Source organism: Xenopus laevis, chromosome 1L (genome assembly GCF_017654675.1).
Source record: "Xenopus laevis strain J_2021 chromosome 1L, Xenopus_laevis_v10.1, whole genome shotgun sequence".
Classification (NCBI taxonomy): domain Eukaryota; kingdom Metazoa; phylum Chordata; class Amphibia; order Anura; family Pipidae; genus Xenopus; species Xenopus laevis.
The window spans coordinates 61,856,850-61,880,245 of NC_054371.1; the positions used below are offsets into that span (position 1 = coordinate 61,856,850).

Sequence of the window (23,396 nt, forward strand, 5' to 3'; positions counted from 1 at the left end):
CAAGGTAATGTATTATTATTACAGAGAAAAAAGAAATAATTTTTATGGAAGATAATGGATAAGGGATCCAATACCTGTACTCCTGTAAGACAACGAAAACCTATATATACTAAAATTCATAGGCCTAAACACAGCATGAAACTCTTAAAGCAGAGGTGTATCATCTACAATAAACTTGAGTGCTTGCCTCTCTAAAGATTTTGTTCATCTGCTCACAAAGCTGAAGGCTCGCAACAGTGCACCTGGACTGGTAAGTTAACCACATTACAAGAACCTGTCCAGAAGAGTTTATGGATACACTGCAGCAGCTCCTCAGTTTGAGGGTAAAACTCCACGGGAGATTTTGATCAGATTTTTTGGGTCAGATTTTATCTGATCTTGCCATCCATAACCATGAACCAGCATGAGAATTGTAGGATCCTAGGAAATCTGATCACCCTATAGCTAGATAGTGGATCAAATAAAGTCAGATGGTGTAGCTTGCTCATGAATCTACATCCGACAGTCAATGTATTTCAAAAGAAAAAAAGTCGGTCAGACACCATCAGCTTTTATCTCGTCGGATTAAGACACATAATGCATCGTTCACATCTGACAGTTGGATCGCGTTGGATGGAAAATTTTCCATATAGTGTACACATCAGATTTTTGTATCAGTCCCATTATATTTTGACCCATGCAACTACATCAGACTTGTAGGATGCGTTTTATCGATCTGACACCTCCCTAAAAAATCTCCCATGGAGTTTAGCCCTAACACATGATGCCCACATGGTGCTCATGAAAGTTTTCCTTCTACTAAAGACAGTCAGATTATGGGATTCCCTAACAAAGTAGATTGTAATGTGTCATTCATGGACAGGTGTCAACAATGGTCTAAATTTAGGGATGCACCGAATCCAGGATTCGATTTGGTGGGCCAGGATTTGGCCATTTTCAGCAGGATTTGGATTAAGACAAATCCTTGTGCCTGGTTTAACCGTATCCAAATCTAAATCCTTAAAATCATGTGACTTTTTGTCACAAAACAAGTAAGTAAAAAACTGTAAACTGCACGTGCAGTGTGGTTCTCATTTTCCCTCCCTGACCCTAGTTTGGTTTGGTATTGGGTTGAATCTTTCACAAAGGATTTGGCCGAATCACAAAAAAGTGGATTTGGTACATCCATTGTCTAAATGCATTTACCCAACTAGGCTAAATTATTACCTTGCCCCCTAGTCATTTTATTTACCTCCTACTGGATCACTTGTTGAGCATTTTAAAAGTTTTAATCTCAATGGATTTATGTAATTTGTAGGCCTAACCTACTATGTAGGTTCTAGTGAATCATTTCACTTGCCAATTGAACTGTTTACCTACCGGTGGTTAGAAACTTGGTTCAAAATAGTGCATCTATATTATATGGTCCTGCAAACTTTAGAGACACATGCATAGTACAAAAATACTGTATATGTAATAGAATGTTAAATAAATAAGTGAAGAGGAATAAAAGGCTACACACAGTTCTTCTGTAATAAATAGGTGCAGCAGTTCTATCTTTATGTTTGTAGGGTCATAGATTAGGTTCATCCTCCTACACTGCAACCAAAGTGTAAAGGAAATGGAGTGAATGACAGAATAGAAAATGAAAAGTAAAGGTCATAATTACAAAGTAATTGTCAGAAATCTACTTCTAGATAGCAGGGTCATTGACCCTAGCAACCAGATGGCATTTTAAGTTTCAGTTTAAAGAAAGGCAGAAATGATGGATACAAAGACAAATCATTAATAAAACCAATTTATTAATAAGGCTCTTTAATGGTCATATCCATTTATTTATGCCTCCCAATAGAGGTGTATTTTAAACTATTTTAGGCATTAGAAAATGCTTTCATATACAAAGGAAAGCTATGGTTATTCCTTTCTTATTTATAGCATACCATAATCTGTGTTTGATTATTTTAAACTTACTTAAGATCGTTCTTGCTCTACACAGGGGTCTTATCCTAATTACTATAATTTGAAATTCCCTGCAGAACATCAGATTTACGCAGGTGTTTATGCTCTGATAACTCAGTTGTGAATTAGTATTTAAATGCATATGAATAATCCCAGACAAAAGACTGACAACTACAAAGTGATTTAGGGAAGCCCCCCGATAACTAACCTTCCTACCTGATGCAAGAGGAAAACTGACATTCATTTGATGATATAACATTTTAGATAAAACATTAGTAGTCTCATTAGTTATAGCTCCTTAGTAATTACTGCCTCTACTGTAGAAAGCAGTATGGTTTAAGGGTCACTTTACTTTTTTTCTGTTTTACTTTGTAGTTGCTAATACATTTGTTTTCCCCTTCCTAGCTTACTGCTCAACTTTCAGTTTTAGCATTTCATAATGCTGACTCTTAGGGAGCTCCACTCCGCAGAAGAGGCGATAAGTCGCCAGGCGACTAAATCTCCCCGAATCTGCCTGGTGCTAGCTCCCTTACGGGCCCATTTAAGATTGCTTGTGCCAAAAAGCACAAGCAATCTTAAATGGGCCCCTTAGTCTGGATGTTCAGATGTTATCACTTAGCCTTCTTCTAATAATTCTCCTAGTAAGAAGTCATAATGGGGTATTCCCAAGTAGCCATGGCACTGGGGACCATATACATAAACAGAACCTCCTAGTTTTTTCCACAGCTTGTAGAGAGATAACACTAAACTGTTTTAATATATCCCCATGCATTATGCACAGTTTAATATTAACAACTGAGAGCAGATCTACTGTATCCTTTCATGATTCTGGTTGTTTGTTGCCCCCAAATTAGTTGGGCTTATTGGCCTCCCCAGGTGCCTGAAGGTGTCCCCTGTATGTCTTGCAGCATGCACATATCTGAGGAACTGCTGTGCTGAATTTCTTAGCAATCATCTTTGTAAATATGATCACTTCTGCAGCAGGTAATAGAAAAATAGTTGATTTGGGATCACAACCAAGAAACTGTGTTTTTTTTCTTGAAGGGGTTGCTCACCTTTGAGTTAACTGTTATTATGACGTAGAGAGTGATATTCTGAGACAAATTGCAATTGGTTTTCATTTTTTATAATTTGCCGTTTTTAAGTTATTTAGCTTTTCATTCAGCAGCTCTCTAGTTTCAGAAATCTGGTTCCTAGGATCCAAATTACCATAGTAACCACACACTAATTTGAATAAGAGACTGCAATATGAATAGGAGAGGCCTGAATAGAAAGATGAGTAATAAAAAGTATCAATAACAATACATTTGTAGACTTATAGAGCATTTGTTTTTAGACCCCTATTTCAAAGCTGGAAAGAGTCACAAGAAGGCAAATGAATAAAAACATATAAAAAATAAGAATCCAGTTGCATGCAACTGGCCATTCTATAACATACTAAAAGTTAAGCTAAAAGCGAACCACTATTTTAATAAAAGAAAATCATGTGATTCTAAGCCATTTTTCAATATACATTCATTAAAAAAAATCATGTTATAAATATATGCACTGCATTCCTGGTTTTGACACCTAAAACATTGTAGCAAATGCCAACTAATTAACAGACGAAGAAGATAACTGATGGCTGCTAAATTGTTTCAACAGTCAGAACTAGAGAACAAAGGGATGAAAAAATCTGCACTCAGATGCAATTACATTTATAAAACTTTTTCTTTTATTATGGGTAAAAAATATTTTTGGGTAGAAATCCCCTTTAACTCCATTGATTGTGACCTGTGTTTTGTTACTATGACTCCCATTTAATCTTTTTGGGGCATATTTATAAAGAAGTGAAGGCTCATTTACTACTGGTACATGCACAAGGGTTGGATCACGTAAAAGGCATGACGCATATATGCCTATACCAGTGGCAAGGACTTAAACTAGGGATAGTCAACAAAGGCACTTGCCCAGGGTGCAACTTCGTCTGAGCACTAGGACCAGGCTCAGACTGGCAATCTGTAGATTCTAGCCAATACCAGAAGGGCTGCTATAAAGTGCAATAGACAGTCACTGCGGGGATATATTTGACCTGTGAGATGCTGTTAGGCATTTTGTGTACTTGAAATGCCTAAGGCCTATGTTTAATGCCAGTCAGAACCTAAGACTCTGTGTACATGCTTCTGCTGCCCTTTTTACATGCCTGGCATTGCAGTGGTGAAGCTGTGGTTTGGGGAGGAGTGGTGGTACAAAGATTAAAAATTGACGGCAGCTGACACTGGTACAAAGGAGCCCCCTATATAACGTTTGCCATAAGCAGACTTTGCCACCCTCAGCACGCGCCAGTTTGCATATTCTAAATGATGCTCAAGCAATGATTGTTTAATGGCTGGGATGTACTGAATTTCTGTGCTGTTTTTCTACCCATCTTTATTAATAATGCATTTTCTCTCTTTGGCCAAGCCCCTTGCACCCCATTCACCAGTGTAAGATTAATACCTCTTGCTATTAATTGCTATAGACTTGATATAGCCAAAAACATCAGCAAGGTCTGTGTATACCTAGTTTCATTAAGCAAAATAAAAATAATATCTAGGAATAATCACAAGTATATTGGGAATATGGTTAGTCGTTTGCATTTAAACCCACCAAATGGAAACATAGTAATCACCAGCAAAACTTGATAAGTGGAAACCTGAGAAGAAACACATATTTGGCAACAGAGCAGTTACTTAACAGTAGACCCTTGGTCAATGATTTCAGTATCAGAAGTACAGTGCAGATAACTGTAAGGTCAGCACCAAGGCAAGCTGATAAGCATAGTTGTGCACAATTTATAGATACAGAGCAGGCCGGCATGCTGACCCTTGGCAGGAATGTGACTATTTGCAGGGAAGTGTCCTCTCCAGAACTGGGATTGCATAAGGAGTAAGGTTAAATTTATGACTAGCAAGGGAATCCAGCAGATAAATAACATGGAGCATTGCTGAGAGACATTTACACAGAGCAGGGGACAAAAGCAGCATATTTCTGCTTTCTCAAAAGAGGAATATGGAATCTGTTAGAACTAGGTAGTGGAGCATAACTAATCTGGCCAGAACAGCTGTGAGCATTCCCGCTAAGCAATAGGGCACCTTCATAACACTAATTTAGGATAAATGAAGATGTCCAGTATTGTCAATTACCAGCATAGAAGCATTCATGTTATTAGTTAATAGCCTCATCCCTAGCCCTGGCTAAATAAACTGCACATTAGAAGGTGAATGTGCAACTGGGTGTAACAACTTCACACCCACAGCAGGGGGAGAAAGAACTGGGAGCCTAAAATGGAACAATGAACACACCACATGGTAGGATGTCATTGCAGAATTCATTGATGTAGGAAATAATGTTTAGTCATCTGCCAGACACATTTATCCAACTTGAACTAAGTATTACAGGGTGGATACTTAGGGGTAGATCGATGCATTCTCCATGGCTACACAGAACATTTTGTAGTCTGCAGTGTTCAGTTAAATTGACTGTAATTGGCCATGTAAATTGTTGATTTAGGGGAAGATTTATCAAAGGTCGAGGAGAAAATTAGAATTAAAAAAAATTTGGGCTAATTTTTATGTACTTCGACTAGGGAATTGTTCAAATTTGACTTGAAAATTCGAATTTCGAAATTTATCATGTACTGACTCTTCAAAAATTAGAATTTTCGCCATCTAAAACCTGCCGAATTGGTGTTTAAGCCTATGGGGAACCTCCTAAAACCTACTTGGAGTCAATTGGTGGACTTTGAAAAAAATGTAAGTTTTTTTGGGGAAAAACTTTGAATCGTACGATTCGAATATGCTGTCACTTCGATTCAAACGATTCGAATTCGATCGAAACCGGACCTATTTGGCCTAAAAAAATTGATTTAATTTTGGTTAGTCTTTTTGCATTTCGAAGTTTTTCAAATTTGAAATTCAACCCTTGATAAATCTGCCCCTTAATGTTTCATATTAATGATGACATGACAACCCCATTTACAGGAGTCCCTAAAACGTATCTGGGCAGCAACTGATGTCCCCTTAAAATAGTGAAGACAGCGGCATCTGTGCAAGACCATTATAGCTAGATGATGGCACTGTATAGATGCTACATTTTCTGCAAGTCCTATTTTCCTCCAGCTGGTCATTGTTTCAGGAGCTAGAACCAGTAGAGGAGAGAAAGGGGAGGGCAGACAGATACTACCAGCAGTAGCAATTACATTTACAAATAAATTAAAACCCATAATGTATATAGGAAAGTTTCTTAGAATTACATTTTCTTTCTTCGTTTTAAAACATTGAGTGGGCATCCTCTTAATTATATGCTATCTATTTTGTCTATTATATATTAAAAATAATTGCCATGCTTATCGGAAATAGGTGTATTGTGTAGCTGAGGTGGCAGTTAGACCTCCTATACAAAGGTTGGAATGGGGTTAACCCTTATTATTTGCAGCCATCAGCCTTCACGGTAATAGTCAATGTGTTGGAGCAACTTGACCCCTGAAATACAGAATGAGGAGTAGGACATGTTAGGAATTTTAGAAAACATTATTTGCATAATCCAAAATGAAAGCAATAAAAAAATAAAATTGAGACTTCAAATCTCCACCTAGTTTGCTCATTAATTAATTTTTCTTTTACCATAGTTAATGCTTTTTGTCTTTGCTGTCTATGGCCATGCATACTCTAAAGATCATGTTAAAGTAACAGCAGGAGTTGTTGTACAACTTCATTAGCTAAGTGGGATCTACCAGATATTCTCTTTCATAAAACACTGTCTGTGGATACTTGGGGGCTTTTGTGTGCTGTGTAAAGGACAATAATAACATTTCTGTTCTGTAACTTTTTTCCCCAACATGTCTGACAGTTTACTCAGTATGCATGGCAGTAGCTAGTAAGTAGACTGAGACTAGAATCAGAATAGACTCTGGCTTTTTAGGTACACAGAGGTCCAAACACTCCCCCCCCCCACAGGACCAATAAAATAAATAGTGAATGTCTATGGAACCTTATAGCAGCCCCTTTGGAATGTGCCAAAGTCAGCCTGAGCCTAAAAGCACTGAGAATTGTATACATGTGTTCCATAAGATGTTAGATACAGACCAAATCTACATCCTCTCCTTCTCACAAAAATACTGTTCCCTCTTATACACTGTTCCCTCTTATACAGTATAAGCAAATTCCACGTGAGTTGGAGGACTGAGCTATCAAATAATGAAGGGCTGCACACTTATAGCAATACAGTAGAACCCCTATTTTACATCCCCTGATTTTAAATTTTCCCTCATTTTACATTGTTGTTTTGTGTTCCCACCTATATATTATGCATAATACATTTCCCTGATTTTACATTTTCCTGGATTTTACACCAATTTTTTTCAGGTCCCCTGAAAAACGTAGTAGGGGTTCTACTGTAACTTTTATCAAAATACAATATTTTAAATATTTCTGTTTAAACCAATTTTTATCCTATGGAAGAAAGTCCAGATGTTCAAGGTCTCACTTTACAAGCTTACCTGTCAGCTCCTGTTTTACCAACAGCTTCAGGGGTTACTTGCTAACCTCCATAGTAGTTGTTTAAGGTTACGAAACAGCTGCACAGCAGAAGCAAATACATTTTGCCCAATAAACGCCTTCATTCAATAAAAATATGCATCTACCTTGAGCAAACCTTCTTGTAAACCTCCACTCTCTTTGGAACAAACACCATAGCACCCTTATACTGTACTTATAGACTGTTATTTATCATAATCTGGGTAATTCTTTTAGCTGTAGTTTTAAACATATTTAAAACAAATTGTTAAAACAATGAGAAAAAATACTCTTATCAAATCTGTTTGACACATATAGACGTAAGCGCAAGAAAAAATGGAGGGTATCAGGGATCGGAGTTCTCGGAGTCCGACAATCTGTATAAAAGCACTCGCCTTTATAAGTTCAGGAAACTCCCCAATGACTTCTAAGATTCTTATATTTTACAATAGACAGTACCTTATTCCCTATAAAATCTACAGTCTGGGCATATCCCTATGGGCCAAACTGTAAACTATATAACTGTAAACCACATGTTCTGATATCAGAATGTGCCATGTATAACTTAAAAATGACAGGTACACAGTATTGTTATGCTACTATTTAAAGATAGATAGATTTTATATAAATAAAATTATCATATGATAAATCTTATGCTTACATTTTTTAGGTTTACTAATGATTACATAGCAAAAAGTGATCAGAAAATGATCGCTGCAACCAATATCAGTGCTAAGAACTGCTTTTCCACTCTGCTCACATTTTTATTAGTGCACGTAACTAATATTTATAATTCAAAGCTATTATGTTGGGATTTGCAACTATGAAATTGTATGATAAAATAGTAGGATAAATTGCAGAAACTGCTGATTTTAGTTTTTTTAATGAAATTGTGTTTTTGTTCTGCCAGTGCTTTATAACACATTAATTAGTTCTTGATTTCCACTGTAGAAGTATAACTTTCTATACAAATGGCCATTTTGCAGTGACACAAGTTCTACATAACTCTTTGAATATGGTCATGTTTTTAACTCTTTTTATTAGGTTTAAACCAATTTGGCTTAAAAGCTACAAACAGAACTGAGAAAATATAAGGGGTCAATTATTTAAGCATAGAGTGCAAAGTGCAATATCTGATATCATGGATATCGTACCCATAATGCAGCATGTGTTCCCATAATTTCAGCATCATTGTGGCCTCAATGGGGTTGATGCATCTGGTGAATTGTGGCCGATGTGTTAAAATGAGCACAGTTATGAGAGATTGAATCAGACTTCATTGGCCAGTTACTGTCACTTCTGTTGGTGCAAAACTGGAAACCCCCAGGTGCTAAGAATTCTGGATTACAGGTCTCATACCTGTAATAATAGACAGTACCTTGTACTTGATGCATGAATTCATTTGGTGAAAAAACAATCCTATTGGGTTTATGTCATGTTTAAATAGCCTTAATAACATTAGGGTATAGTGGACAAGATTTACAAATATTTTAAAACTGTTAACTCCTATGGATTAGTAGAATCAATTGTTATAAGCTGTGTCTCTAAATTATTGGTATATTATTTGTTAATATTGTATAACCTTTCCTAGAATGCAAGCAGCATATAATTATTCTTCACATTGTTTTATTTTTCCATTAAAGAATAAAATATTGCAGATGGGGTTTTGGACGGTTGAATTAAAATGGAAGCACATTGCTGATTCTGTATAATTATTAAGACATATTTATAAAATGCCAACATACTACGCACTGCTGTACTATAACTGGCTGTATACAATGAACTTACAGATTACAAAAATGTTTTAAAAAAAACTGATACAAGAGGTACAGAAGGCCTTTCTTAGTAGAGCTTACAATTTAAAAGAATAAGGTGATATGAAAATTCACAAAAATGGTATTAACACAAATTTGCAGTGTACAAAACCTTTTGTCGATCAGACATTCATTTAACTTCAATAGTCAATATTATTTCTACTTAATTTTCAGTTTACTCCACTTTTGTGTATCCCTGCCCCCAGGCATGTGCCATTTTAGTGTATTCTCAACGTTGTTTTCCCTCTGCCATTACAGGCTTGTGAGACTTGCCCTTAATTTGTGCAATTGCAGCTACACTGAATACTTGTTTTACACTAATGGACAGATTTAATTATATTTGGTGTATCAATTCAAGCAAATTGCAGCAAAAATGTTTTTTGTGATCAAGTATTTACAACAGTTTATCAACTCAAATTTGGAAAACATAAAACTTGCTTAGATGCATATGTCAATGGAAAGTGTATGTTCAGAGTTCCAGCAAGATGATTCTTTGTCAGTTGCATGTGCAATGTATTTATGGGCTCAATAACTGCCTTCCCAGTCTAGTACCAGTAGAACATGGGATTACACTGTACTCTCTCACGCAGATGGGTGTTATGCAACTATACCTCTCTTGCAGCTACACAAAAAATAAAAAAAGAGGTGGTCAGAGGTTCTTTCAAATAAAACAAAAAGGGTTTATTTAACATTCACAGGGTTTACTAACAGTCAAGTTTCTCTGAAACATGTGGTTCAGTCGACTTCAAATGTAGAGAGTAATATAGGCTGACACTCCCCAGAGGGCAGACTTGGCAGAAATCAGTGGCTTGGATCACCTCCAGAGAATTCTCTATCGTGATTTCCTATCCACTGGGATCTCTGCACTAATGCAATATCTCCTGGGATAGATACTTCCAATCTACCACTTCTATGTGCTGGAGTTGTAGTTTAACCACAGCTGAAGAGCAATAGGTTGGATTGTCCTACTGACATAACTAGATGAGTCCCACAGCAGAATAGTTTTATCATCCCCTAACTTCAAAGATGGCTTGTTTTGCAAACATAGTAATTAATCAAGGCCTATTCGGGCCTTCTACACTCCTCACAATTTTTGTCGACTGTCCCTAATGTTACACATGTAATCCCAGCTAGGCTAGGCAAAATCTTGTTTGGCTAGGGAATGGATAGAGCATTGGTTCCATTGAACCTTCTCTACAGGATGAGCCATCACTACATGAAAGGGGTGAAGAGAAGGTGTTGTGCAATTTCACCTTGCTTGTGCTGTGTGACTAAATAAAAGAACTTGATGCCAGAAGGATCTTGAACAAAACACATAGCAACAGGCTTTATTCGCTTAAAGCACCACAGGCTTGTTATACTCACAAAGCCTTGAGGTATTTGATACACATGTTAGCAATTGAGAGACAGCACCTGTGGAGATAGCTTGGCAGGTTTCTAGATGCACCACCAGGACCTCTGTAAAATTACTTGGATCCCTCACATTGGATCAGGGAAAACACAAAACCTAAATACCTATCAGTTCTGTTATACGGTAAAGGCCAGTCTTGACTTGACCATTGTTTTGGAACACAGGCTGCTCTTGCTAACTAGTTCTGTCTGCCTCATTTTTATAGAAAGTGCTTATACAGAAAACTATCCTGTCCTGACTATACCTCATTCATGGAGTCTCTCTGCTGCCTGGCTTCACCAAAGGCCTCACTGACCTAGGGGCCACTTCTTTAATGGGCCTATGTCCCAGGCTCCCAGGACCATCTTTTTAGGTGGAGGTCAAACACTATATTTAAATGTGGCAGGAAGTGGTCATCAGCCTCTGAGCGGATGCTATGCTTATGCTAATAAACTGAAGTAGATACATGGGCCTTTGCCCAGCAACTAGAGAAAGCACATGTATGGATTTGAAGCCATATGGGGTCATTAACCTCATGGGTCCCTACACACATTTGTATTTATTTTTCCCATTGGTCCAGAGACCACTGAACACTAGGAAGCTCTTTGTTTTGTCACATCGTTGTTTAGTGGTTCAATGTGGTGTGGTGGTTACAGACACCATAAAAATGAATGGACTCTGTTAACTCATGCATTTCCATGCGGTGAAGCAAAAATAAGCCACCATACAGGAACACATATTAAAACAGTAAATGTAAGAACCCTTAGAACCAAACAAGCATTCAATGATCTTATTTTAACGTACTACTACTGTAGTAGACAAAGTTGAATAAAAGATACCACGAAGTTCAACCTTTCTCCAAAAGGGGCTTTTTTCTCTTCTCTCCCAAGTCAGATTCTCCTCTCTGCTGATAGAGGCAGTGGCCAAGGAGAAGGGGGGAATAGCCCCAGGGTCTGTGCAGAGCAGCTCTGGCTGGGGTCAGGGAGCTTGGTCAGTTCTCTTGGCTTGTCCTCCCTTTCACCTCCCTCCTTTGCAATAAATATTCTTCAGTGGGGAATGTATGTGATCTATACTTGTGTTGTACATGGAAAGAGCTACATCATGAGGTAGAGACATGTGCAGAGATTGCATTCAAGACTTTTTCAGGCTTGGCCACTCACACAGAGCAGAGTTTGCACAAAATGTAAACTTTGCTTTACTTATTACTATTCCATAATTCTTAATTAACCATAATCAGGCATCTGTTTACAGAATTATGCACCAGTCCAGTAGCAGAGAATATGTAACTTAATACATTATCATATAATATAATATATTAATACATTATAATATCTTGAAGCTCATAGCTTCAAGGAAGGGTTGTGTGCATATAAAAAAATACAAGTCTTATAAAGTTGATACAGGGACCACCTCACTTATAACCTATTTGGAGGCAGGTTTTCAACATCATCTGTATTAGAAGGTAGGATATATCCGCCATCATTTTTGTGGGTAGACTTAATCACAGACACATGGATCATTGCTCCTGTTTCTGGTTGTGGGCACCTACAATTTGCTGCTGCTAAGAAGGATCCTGTGCACTTTCTCCACTGCTGTTCAGGGCTGGATTTACATATCTAGGCCTGCTGTTGTCATCCCCCCCTGTCCCCTCCCTTTTATTCGCTCAAATTTTCATCATCGGGACCGGAGCAATGGGGATTGTCGGATCTCCTGAGCATCCCCTGTGTTTCTGAACCAATGTGGGTGTGGTTGGGCAGCATGCCGCCCCCTAAAATTCTGCTGCCCTAAGCCCGGGCCCTGGTGGCCTTTCCACAAATCCAATAATTTCAGTTCATATGTTCTTCAAAAGAGGAAAATCAACCCTTTGCAGCCCCAGGTGCAACCTCTGCCAGGGCAAAATTGTCAAGCTTGACAAGGGGCCATAGTAGCCCGAAACGTTTTAAGGCACTTTACATAAAGTTTTTCACTTTTTTCAGTAATACCGGAGTGCTGCTTTATTTATTGACCTCTCCACAAATGTGGGTCTGCTGCTGTTACGAGTGATACCTGAGGCTAAGGTTCACTCATGATCCTCGCTGCTTGGCTACACACCACCAAACTACGGCTGCTGCCCTGATTGATTTGTGCGGAGAGGCTCTTTCATCCACTGCACCCTTAATGCTGCCATGGAGGACTCTGATGGGAGGATGTGGAGGTCCTGGCTGAGACAACTCCATTTACCACCTGAGATATTTTGCCAGCATCCTCATCCCAGAGGTATATATAGTCTAGGACATTTGGGGAGAAATACCTAGCAGAAGGTTTGAAAGTAGTCATGCCCTAATGAGGACATTGGGATAAGGAGGTGGTCTGGGCTTCTAGCAACATCCACGCAAAACAAGAAAAAACCCTTGCATTGCAAGTCAAAAAGTCACAGGTAGTGTGCAGCACTATCCCAAATTAGAATCAACAGGAAAGTGTTTGTAGGGCAATAAGAAACTCGAGAGGGAAAGATAAAAAGTGCACCTCCAATTAATGCAGTTTGTCAGAGGGACTGAGAGTTAAATTATAACTTTTTTACTTTGAAAAGCAACAAAATTGTTTAAAAACTCATTGCCTTGGGTCTAACACACGTAGCCGCAGGTGAGTGGTGACTGGCGCTGTTTGTAGTACACCTCTTAAAAGATGTTTCTGTATCTGTTAATTTGGCTGTCAAAACCAAGGCAGGTTGCAAACAGAACAATGGCCAGAATGCATTACCATATTCTAGGCTAACTAAAACCAACTATGGCCCAATTGTACCCAGTGTGCTTATTACCTGCTCATCATCCCTATATATCACTAGGTATCACAGAATGGGCAATGCCCTCAATAGGCACCAGATACTTCGAGACCCAAATGTATAAAGCGGTTCTTTCCTTATATGACAGAGGATTTATTCACCTTGTACCTACATATTGTTAGCAAAATATACACTACAGGAGAAGCCTGACCCACGTTCTGCTACTCACACAGTAGAGCTTACTCAGAGGCACCAGCCCTCCCATCTTGGTATTTACACAGTCACAGTACTTACTCCCACTTCCTGTCTGCCAGTCTCTACAGGGTGGGTGCCAACCTAATCAAATATTCACTGAACTTCATTATTGTGAGTCCCTGTCTCTCTTCACTTGCCAATAGGGTTCCCACCTGGATGGTATTTTACCGGCCTGGCGGGTAAAAATGATGGTTGATCCCAATGTTATTAATAGGGGAAAAAAGATTAATATATAGGAAGGCCGGTATTTTTTCCAGAAAAGGCGACAACCCTACTTGCAGAGGGCTCATATTACTCCCTATGCTGTTAACACAATTGCATATTCACTGCACTTTATTATTTTGTGGGTCTTCCTTCACTTAGAGCCAGTCTCACTTTACTGCATTCCATTCCAATAATATAGTGTGACACTTTGGTGTATTCAATTGCATATTGTCTGCTATTGGACTGTTGCTTTTTGAAGGGACTGGAAACTTGGCGGCATGTCACCCTCACCTGTTGTTGAACTAGGATTCTCGGCAAGCCATAATCTGGGTGGGTGCTAAAGATAGAGGTCATAGGCTGGACAAGCTGAATTACAGGTCTAAAAAAAAAAACAGAAATAATTCTGCAAGCAGATGACTATGGTTAATGAAATAATGATGGAATGGCAATAAGTAAAGCAAAGTTTGTATTTAGTGGAAGCTCAGTGCTGTGTGAGTGGCAGAACCTGAAAAGAGCCTTGACTGCAGTCCCTGCACATCTCTCTACCTCCTCCCTGCATGAGCTGAAGGGGAGCAGGGTGTGCAAAGTGCAAGGGGAGGAGGGAGAGCCTAGGGCAGCTCTGCACTGTGACCCAGCCTTGGCTGTGAGCTTGTCTGCTCTATGTCTGAGACTGGGAGGCTGCCCCTCCATATGTGTATGTGTGTGTGTATGTGAGTGTGTATGTGAGTGTGTGTGAGCTCTACCGCCACCACTGCTGCCCTTTGATCCTTGCATTAGTGTTAGGGGCTCGGAGACACACAGGGAGCAGCCATAGACACGGCAGCGACAGACACCGCTCATCCTCATGCTGTAGCCCTTTCCATGCACAACACACATATACATCACATCCATTCCCCATTGAAGAATATTTATTGCGACTGGGGGAGGGAGGTGAAAGGGAGGACAAGCCAGGTGCACCGAGCAAGCTCCCTGACTCCAGCCACAGCTCCTCTGCACCGACCCCGGGGCTATTCCCCCCTTCTCCTTGGCCACTGCCTCCATCAGCGGAGAGGAGAATGTGATCGACTTGGGAGAGAAGAGAAACAATCCCTGATCTTCTTCTACATCTCAGTCCAAAAGGGGAGAAAATGCCCAGGAGGAAGCAGGAGCAGCCTAAACGCCTGCCTTGTTCACGTAAGTGCCAGCCTGGGAGGAGGGAGTCTGGGTGGGCTCGTTTCCTCGGGTGCCGGGGCTCGGCGTGTTTGCTGCATGACTTTAGGGTTACAGAGGTGAAACTGACAAAGGCACAGCCTGAGTTAGTCCTGCTATTTAGGTCTCGGCCAGGCAGCCATGTTGGTGATGATCAGCCCCAGTGCTTCTAGTTTTTTTTTTATATGATCATTTATTCAAAACCGAGTGTAGTAGGGATTGTTGTATTAGAGAGTTCCCCTCCACCCACGTCCGTGCCCGCTCAGCCCCACCACCTTGCCCTCGATCCTACACCCCCCGCTTATTGTTGGGTCAGTCCTGGGCTCGTGCAGCTGCTGCTCCCGGAATCAATAGGGCTCTGTCCCCGGGTAAAGGTTGCGGCTGCTGAGCCTGTGTCGGCCCCGGGAGGAGAGGCAGCAGCAGATGTAGCGAAAAAAAAAAAGGGGGAGGGAGGATGAGGAGGAGAGTGGGCTGAGCGGAGGAGACAAGAGGGAAACGGAAAAAGGGGTGTCTGTGTATAGGAATCTCCTCTAAAAACTGCTTCCTGGGGAGAAGCAACAAGGCGGAGAGGGGGGTGCAGGCGGCAGGCAGGGTCACATGAGATCAGTGGCAGTGCCATACTTTCCCTGTACATGTCTCTTCCTCTCACTGACACAACTCTCTCTGCTCCACCGTTAACTTTCCTTTACTTTTCTCCTTCCACTTCCTAAGGTGGCCATACTTCCCCTCTGCGTATAAAACATGCATGCTGCAGGGTAGCCTTGTACTCTGGCACACATTCCTATAGGTGCTCTGCAACTTGTCCATTGTGTGCCTAGAGAATCATGGCAGTTCATGTCACTGTAATTTCTGAAGCTTAAAGGGTCACTGGGAGGGCATGCATCTGCCGGGCAACCTGAATTTGGAGTGTGAGCTGGCTGGACTAGCTGTCGCTCAGGGCACATGCCGACTGGGTAACTGTACGTCAGGGAAGTCCTGCCAGTGCTGCTTCAGCTTTTTAGGGCAACAGCTATTAGCACAGGCTACTGGGGTCGGTTGGGAGCAGTCGAACAATAGCTGGGTGGCCGTATTGTAATTATTTAGATAGCTCATAGTACAAGTTGATCCAGGGACTAGTCTGATTGCCATTTTGGAGTGAGGAAGGAATTTTCCCCCCTCTGAGGCAAATTGGAGAGGCTTCAGATGGGGATTTTGCCTTCCTCTGGATCAACTGGCAGTTAGGCAGGTTAAAAAAAAGTAAAAAGGTTGAACTTGATGGAAGTGTGTCTTTTTTCAACCTAACTTACTATGTTAATTACTATGTTACTATTCTCTCTCTAACAAGAATAAAATTTGTCTGTGACACTTTTTTTATTAAAGGGGACATTTAATGTGCAGCCCTCCAGCACTTATTCAATTAAAACTCCCCTATTGGTAAAGTTGCCACGTGGCCTGGCCGGTAAAAATGATGGTTGATCCCAATGTTTTTAATAGGGGAAAAAATATAAATATATTGGAAGGCCGGTGTTTTTTTCCGGAAAAGGTGGCAACCCTACCTATTGGAGATGCTGGAGGAAGTTACTGAACACCAGTTGAACATCTCTGGATTTAACCATATGTTTGTATGTATGTAAGCTTCTTTTCAGTCTGATTTGCAGTAACATTGTCATGCTTTATATGGGCACCTTTCTATGCTACAACACAGGTGGCACTGGGTTGTCACATTGGCCTTGAGATGCCCAACCTTCAGTCCCTCCGCTGTTGTCAAAATACAATTCCATCATCCTCTTACAGGAAAATAACAGTGGGATTTGTAGTTGTTCAGCATCTGGAGGGTCACAGATTGCACGTGCCATTCAGTTAGTACCTAGGGGGAAGTGTTCTAACACTTGGTGTTCAGCACTGTGTTTTCTTTGTCTTATCATTTGATATACCACCCACTGTATGGGCCACATACCTAAGCATCTGTAATCATATAACAAGGGATGTAGCAGGTTAAATTGTGCTGTATTGCAGTATATGTGAATGTGGTGAAATCCCCCCACCCCAGTTCATCTGAGGTTGCCCGTATGTGTGCTTTCCCTGCCTGTGAATATAAGCCACGCTCGGTCACCTGAAGTTCACAAGGTTGGGGGGAAGGGAGGGAGGGGTCAGACTGCTCCTTCCCATTTGCAGCCATTTGCTCTCTGCAGACGGATTACGATCGATATCCATAACATAAATATATGTATGCATGTCGCTGGCACAGTAGAAAGACAAGGGGCGAGGGATGTAATGGTTGCAGGTGCTGCTATTGTTGTGCCTCAGAGTCCCAGGCTGAATAGAGGAGACAGGAGATTTGTGTAGGTTTAAATATATAAATATATATATATTGTAGTTCACATGGCTGCTATCATGTTCTTGTCTGTGTGCGAGGGTCAGTACAGTGCATCTGCTTTGTATTTGCCCCATGGAGCTTTTACCTCTCTGTCCACTAGAGGATCAGACATGAAGCTTTGCTCAAGTGTATTCATTAAAGTGCAGTGATTTCCTTTTAATAAAGCAGCCGAGGGATGTCGTACAGAATCCTGGATTCGTTTTGCATTTGTTCTCTCCCTTTCTGCCTTTTGCATAGCTGTTGTCAATCCAAATTGCCTCTTATGAACTACAACTCCCAGCATCCCCCCCCCATACAACTGCCCTGGTAAAATAAATAGGCACTGAGGTGGTTTTAACAAAACTGTAGGCCCCTGCTCAACTCTGTATGAGACTTTGCATTGAGGAATCCGGGAAGAGGGATTTCAAACATGAAAATGCGAGTGACATTATGATTATTAGCCTGTGTCTTAGTTTCTATGAAAATTAATGTGCATTGCAAGCTCCTGACTTGCCCCATGCTGCACCAGGCAGTGACAAGGTTAATTACAGTGGAAATGCTTGACTATTTTTGTTTTTGCTTTGAAGACAGAAATATGTCAGGATGGAGCGGATCTGGAGAAGGCGACCTCTGCTGAACAGTAGATGTATTTTTAAGTGGCAGAGGCATGTGACCTTGACCCTGACCTCAGCTACTCCCCTCGAGCTCTGAGTCATTCTCCATTTTAGCTCAGTCACTGCCTGCGGCCCTGTGCCGTGCTTCCTGAGCTTTGCTGCCTGTCCTACCAGACACGTGAAGAAGTGTAACTTCTTATTCTCGCATGGCTGTCCCGTCTCCACCGGCAGCTTCAGTTTCCTTTTGTACAATTATCTGCTCAGATTTTGCTTAACAGTTGCTGTTTGACTTGATTGTTATATCAGCCTTTGGAATTTCCCAAGAATCTGGTTACATTCAGAAGGGGCTTACTAGGTAATTTATCAAGTGCTGCTAAAGTAATGTAAGTGTCAGTCTGTAAAAATGCCATTCCGTCTATTGGCATAGCACTAAGTTTACACTAGCACCACTTCATACATAACTCAGAGAGGATCAGAGCAATATATCTGTTGAATGACCATTAATATATTGGCCATTACTGGGTTGTTGACTCTATTAACTGTTACTGTATGTGCCAGACTGAGTTTTCCTTGCTGACCCAGAAAGACAAACTAAAGATCCTCATCAAGGGATGACACTGACAAACTTTTAGTCTAATGGGACTGAATTAAAGCTGCCTTTAGGGAGGTGTAAATAGGAATACCCATCCAGGCACCTTCTCTGTATTGGTCCACAGTAGACACACTATAATATTCAGTGGAAATGTAAGTAAACTCCCTTCTTTTGGAAAGCGGTAGCAACAGCTGCTGTGTGTATGGTCAGATTTTTTCATAACATTTTATATCTGATGTTTTCAACCCCACCTATGCTTCCTAGCAGCAAAGACTCCGTGGGGAACAGTTGTGTTACCCTGCTTTCTTACTACATTTAACTGCTACTCTACAGGAACCCCTTTAAGAGTAGGAACCTGGTGGTTGTACCTGTCCCCAATTGGGATAGACCGTCATCTGCCAAAAACTATTCTTGTATAATGTAAAACAATGTAATTCTAAGCAACTTTCCAATAGGCATTAATTAAAAGTTTTTAATGGTTTGAATGAGGTTATTTGTAAATGTAATTGTTATTGAAACCAGTATCCTGCCTGATTGTTTTCTTTCTCTGCACTCCCTGAAAGACAGGAGTGCAATAACAGACCCGAAGAGTCAGACCCCGAGAATATAAAAGGATAAACATACATTATTTTCACCTGCGATTACATTTACAAGTAACTTTAAAATCATGGAGTATTTTTAATGTATAGTATGTATTTTGGAAAGTTGCTTAGAATTACATTTTCTGCCATTATGCAAAAAAATGGAGGACCACTTAAAGAAAAACTAAACCCTAAAAATGAATATGGCTACAAAACTCCATATTTTATATACTGAACTTATTGCACCAGCCTAAGGTTTCAACTTGTCAAAAAAAGCAATGATCCAGGACTTCAAACTTGTCACAGGGAGTCACCATCTTGGAAAGTGTCTGCTGCAATCATATGCTCAGTGGGCTCTGAGCAGCTGTTGAGAAGCTAAGCTTAGAGGTTGTCGCACATTATCAAGCAGAAAATGAGGTTGGCCTGTAAAATAAGCTGATGTTACAGGCCTGATTATTAAATTCAGATGCTAGTTGCAGTGGTTTCTGTGTTGCTTTGAAGTAATTATCTGTATAAATTATTAATCACCCTTATATTGTGACATTTATATTATAAATGTATTCAGTAACTTGTGCGTTGGTCCCTAAGTTCAGTAATGTGCAGCAGCACAAAGCATGTTCAGTGAATCAGCAGAAAAGAAGATGGGGATGTGTGTGTACAACATTTCTAGCCCACTTCTTTAGTTAAGCTTTAGTTCTCCTTTAAAGTTTGTCTGTCTGCCAATGCCTTCCCTTGGTATGTGTGTGGGAGGTCTAGAACTGACAGAGGCTGCACCTTCCTCCTGTTTTCCTTGCTTTATTCTGGAATGTTGTAGATTTTTTAAACCATGCGATTATCTGGGCCAAGCTCGGTCACAGTGGCATTCATTCTGTCCCAATCGAGAAACACTACATAGTCATTTACCTGAGGACACCTTGCGGGTGGCTGAATCAGGCAAAGATGCACTTGTTTCTCAACTTGAAGAGATAATTTCAATTCATGACAGTTAGGAAACATTGCCTATTGTCAATAAGAGTTCCAAAAAAAAATGTGTGTGGTGCTGCTTGTGCACTTACATTTAAAGACAAAATGTTTATTAGTAAATAAGAATACATGAGGAATAATATAAATAGTAAATATTTTAACTAAATGTTTAGGGTATTGGACATGGATAATATACATGAAAGAAATTGTATATTCCACTGCTTGATATGATGAGCATTGAAGGCAGTATCATTTAAATTAGGCAGTACCATAGGACATTCCTGAGGTCATAGATCCTGAACTGATTTCCGTTCCAAGGATTAAGGATGAAGCCACACAAGACTCTCTAGCTATGTAATCCTTTTTTATTTATTAATGCTTGCAACCCACTATCTTTATATTACAAATAATGCCCCATAAGCAAATAGGAACATTAAAGGTGTAAGTCTTCTTCCAAAAACTTTTTCAAATTGTTTTCAATTACTACACAGGAAATAAGATTTTCGATTTTATTTTTGGCCAATTTTTGAAGATTTCATTTTTTTTTTTTTGAAAGATTTTCTTTATTGAGATTTACAACAAAAATAAAATAGAAGGAAAGATAAGGAAAGAGGTGAGAAAGAGAGTAGAAAAAGAAGGGGGGGTGGGCTCCCCTTTAGGGGAATGTTCAAAGTCCATAGCAGTGACGACCAGTTTTCCAGTCCGCCGGAGTACATTAAAGAGGGGTTCAAGGCCACAAGCGTGTGCTTCCAGTGATAAGCTTGCCGCATGTGCCTAGGTCCCCCGTTTTTCAAGCTCTGCAAGGGAATTAGTACTTAAGCATCCATACTTCTCTCCAGCCAGCCACCCCAAATTTTTCCAAATTTATCTGGGCACCCTCTGGACAGGTAGGTAAGTTTTTGACTGGGAAGAACATCATTGATAAGCTTCTTCCAGAAGCCTAGTGTTGGAGGTGCTGTTGCTTTCCATGACATCAGAATGGCTTTCTTGGCAAAGTGGAGCAGTTGCATTAGACTCACCCTTTCATAAGAGGTCAATGAGAGTCCTTCAGTAACTCCCAACAGACAGAGTTCAGGAGAGCGTATATTAGGGAGTCCGAACTTAAGTGCACCATACGCCAATACCTCTGCCCAGAATCTCTGGATGTGCGGACAGTCCCAAAATACATGCATGTAGTTTTTGAAGATTTCATTTTAACATACAGATTTTTAGCTTCACTTGTTTCACAGGGGCAACTCAGGATCCCAGACTCTCTAAACATTTAGCGTAAGAATTTACATTCTAGCCAGCGGGAGGCAGTTCAGGGAGATTAGTCACCCCAAAGAAGAGGAGATTTGTCGCTGGGCAACTAATCTCCCAGAATCAGAGCGTGTGTCTCTGCCCTTAAAATATAATACTTCAGTTAATAAGTTTCTAAGAAAAGTCCATATCATGCACTTTGTCCCCCACACCAGGGGCGATTGTTGATTGGGCACACGCTTTCGCCGTTTTTTTGCAAGGGCAGATCCTTTTGTTTTAGAATTGGTTACTTGTGCAACTTTTTATGGTAGCTGGCCTGCCCATGATCTCATTGGCACCCGAATGTTTAATATAATGGATAATTGGCTTCATCAAGCAGTGGATAATTGGGCAACAACCCACAAAAGTATTGTGCCACTGGTCAACTGCTCTGTAGGACAATTATTTCATTTTCTGTAGACCATATTTTAACAGGTTTGTGTATTAGCTCTACTTAATGAGTTCCCCCCTTTATTAATTTAAGATGAGAATGAATGCTGCCTATTCTCTGTATGTAATATGTATATGTTTGTGTTTACACTCAAGAAAAACAAGGACTGTCTGGCATTTGTGTGTCCTTGCATGCCCTCTCGGTGAAGCTTCCTTAACCAGAGCTGCTATTTCTTTTATACTCCTCATTCAAAGTGCTCAGACCTTTGATTTCTGTTCCATCTCCGCCGGAATGTCACTAGTCTGAAGCTGACAGTCACACACTTCCCACTGCCTTCAATATCACCCCTCCCCCCTATGCATCAAATATCTCTGGTAGACCCTGTGAGGAGTTGTAGGTTCCCTTCAACCCACGTTCTAAAATCTGAAGGATGGGTTCAAATTTCTAGAGCTATAGTCTTGCACTAATGGATGATGTGTTGTTCTGCTCTCCCCCATAGTGTCCACATTTCAAATTTTTTCCGTCTTCATACTGATTTTTTTTCAGTTTTCATACATAATTTCTTCCTGAATGGCCAAATGAGTTTCTTCCACAGTTCCCCTTGGAAGTGCATTTGCCCCTGAGTGTTTTGATTTTTCTTAGTTAATCTCATTTAGGGTCAGATTCATCAAAATGTGAGATTAGAGTTTACCACTGAAAAACTCGCCCATATTTTATTCATTTAGAATTGTATTTATCAAATGGTGAATGCTAACGTCATCAGAATGCCATCGGAATGAATAGAACGTAATTGAGTGTTTTTTGTGGTGAGCTCTTAACTTACATTTTGATAAATCCGTCCCTTATTGTATAATGCAACACAATGAATAACAAAATACAATGAATAATATTTAGTTCATTTGTGTTGATATTGATATTTTAAAATATATACACTTGTTATTGTTGCATAATAGAATTGTTTTTATTCTGTTACTCTCCATAAACCATTCCACTGTTAGCTAAAAGTTGTCTATATCCCTTTCATGTGGTTAGTCATCCTATCATTGTTCATGAACCTCCATTATTTTTATATATGTTACTGTAGGGTGTTTTATTGTCTGTTTATAGTTGCTGCAGATATATGCTGTACAAATGTGTTTTCCATTTAGTGGTACTGTACCAGCAGTTTCACCCAGAGCACTAGTTGGAGTTTCCCATTGACTTATCTAGCTAGCTTTATACTAGCAGTGGTAGCTTGGATCACATAATAAATAATTATGCATTTTTAAAGGGCACCTGGGCAAAAATATTATCCCCAACCAAAGGTGTGGGCTAATAGAGCGCATAATCCAGTTGGGGGTAACAGTCGTTTTTTTTAGGACATTTGCTCTTAGCGCATGCGTGTGTGTATAATGTACTTCTGACGTCATACGCATGCGTGTAATGAGCAAGTCACGGAATTCGATCATTATGCCCATGCGTGTTCGCCAACATGGCCACTGGTACTGGGTGGCTCCCTTCCGGTGCGGGTGGCCTAGCACTGGAGGGGCGGGGGCAATTAAAAAAAAAATACTGTTAA

The 23,396-nt window shown here is 40.1% G+C and overlaps 1 protein-coding gene across 1 annotated transcript in view; it reads left to right on the plus strand.

The window, feature by feature from the left end:
* Positions 1 to 14,206: 14,206 nt before the first annotated feature.
* Positions 14,207 to 23,396, plus strand: part of znf827.L (zinc finger protein 827 L homeolog) — a 127,151-nt gene continuing 117,961 nt past the window's right edge. Inside the window, exon 1 of the mRNA XM_018231536.2 lies at positions 14,207 to 15,069. Coding sequence (XP_018087025.1) covers positions 15,024 to 15,069 — 46 coding nt within the window. The 5' untranslated portion in view covers positions 14,207 to 15,023. The remainder of the gene's footprint in view (positions 15,070 to 23,396) is intronic.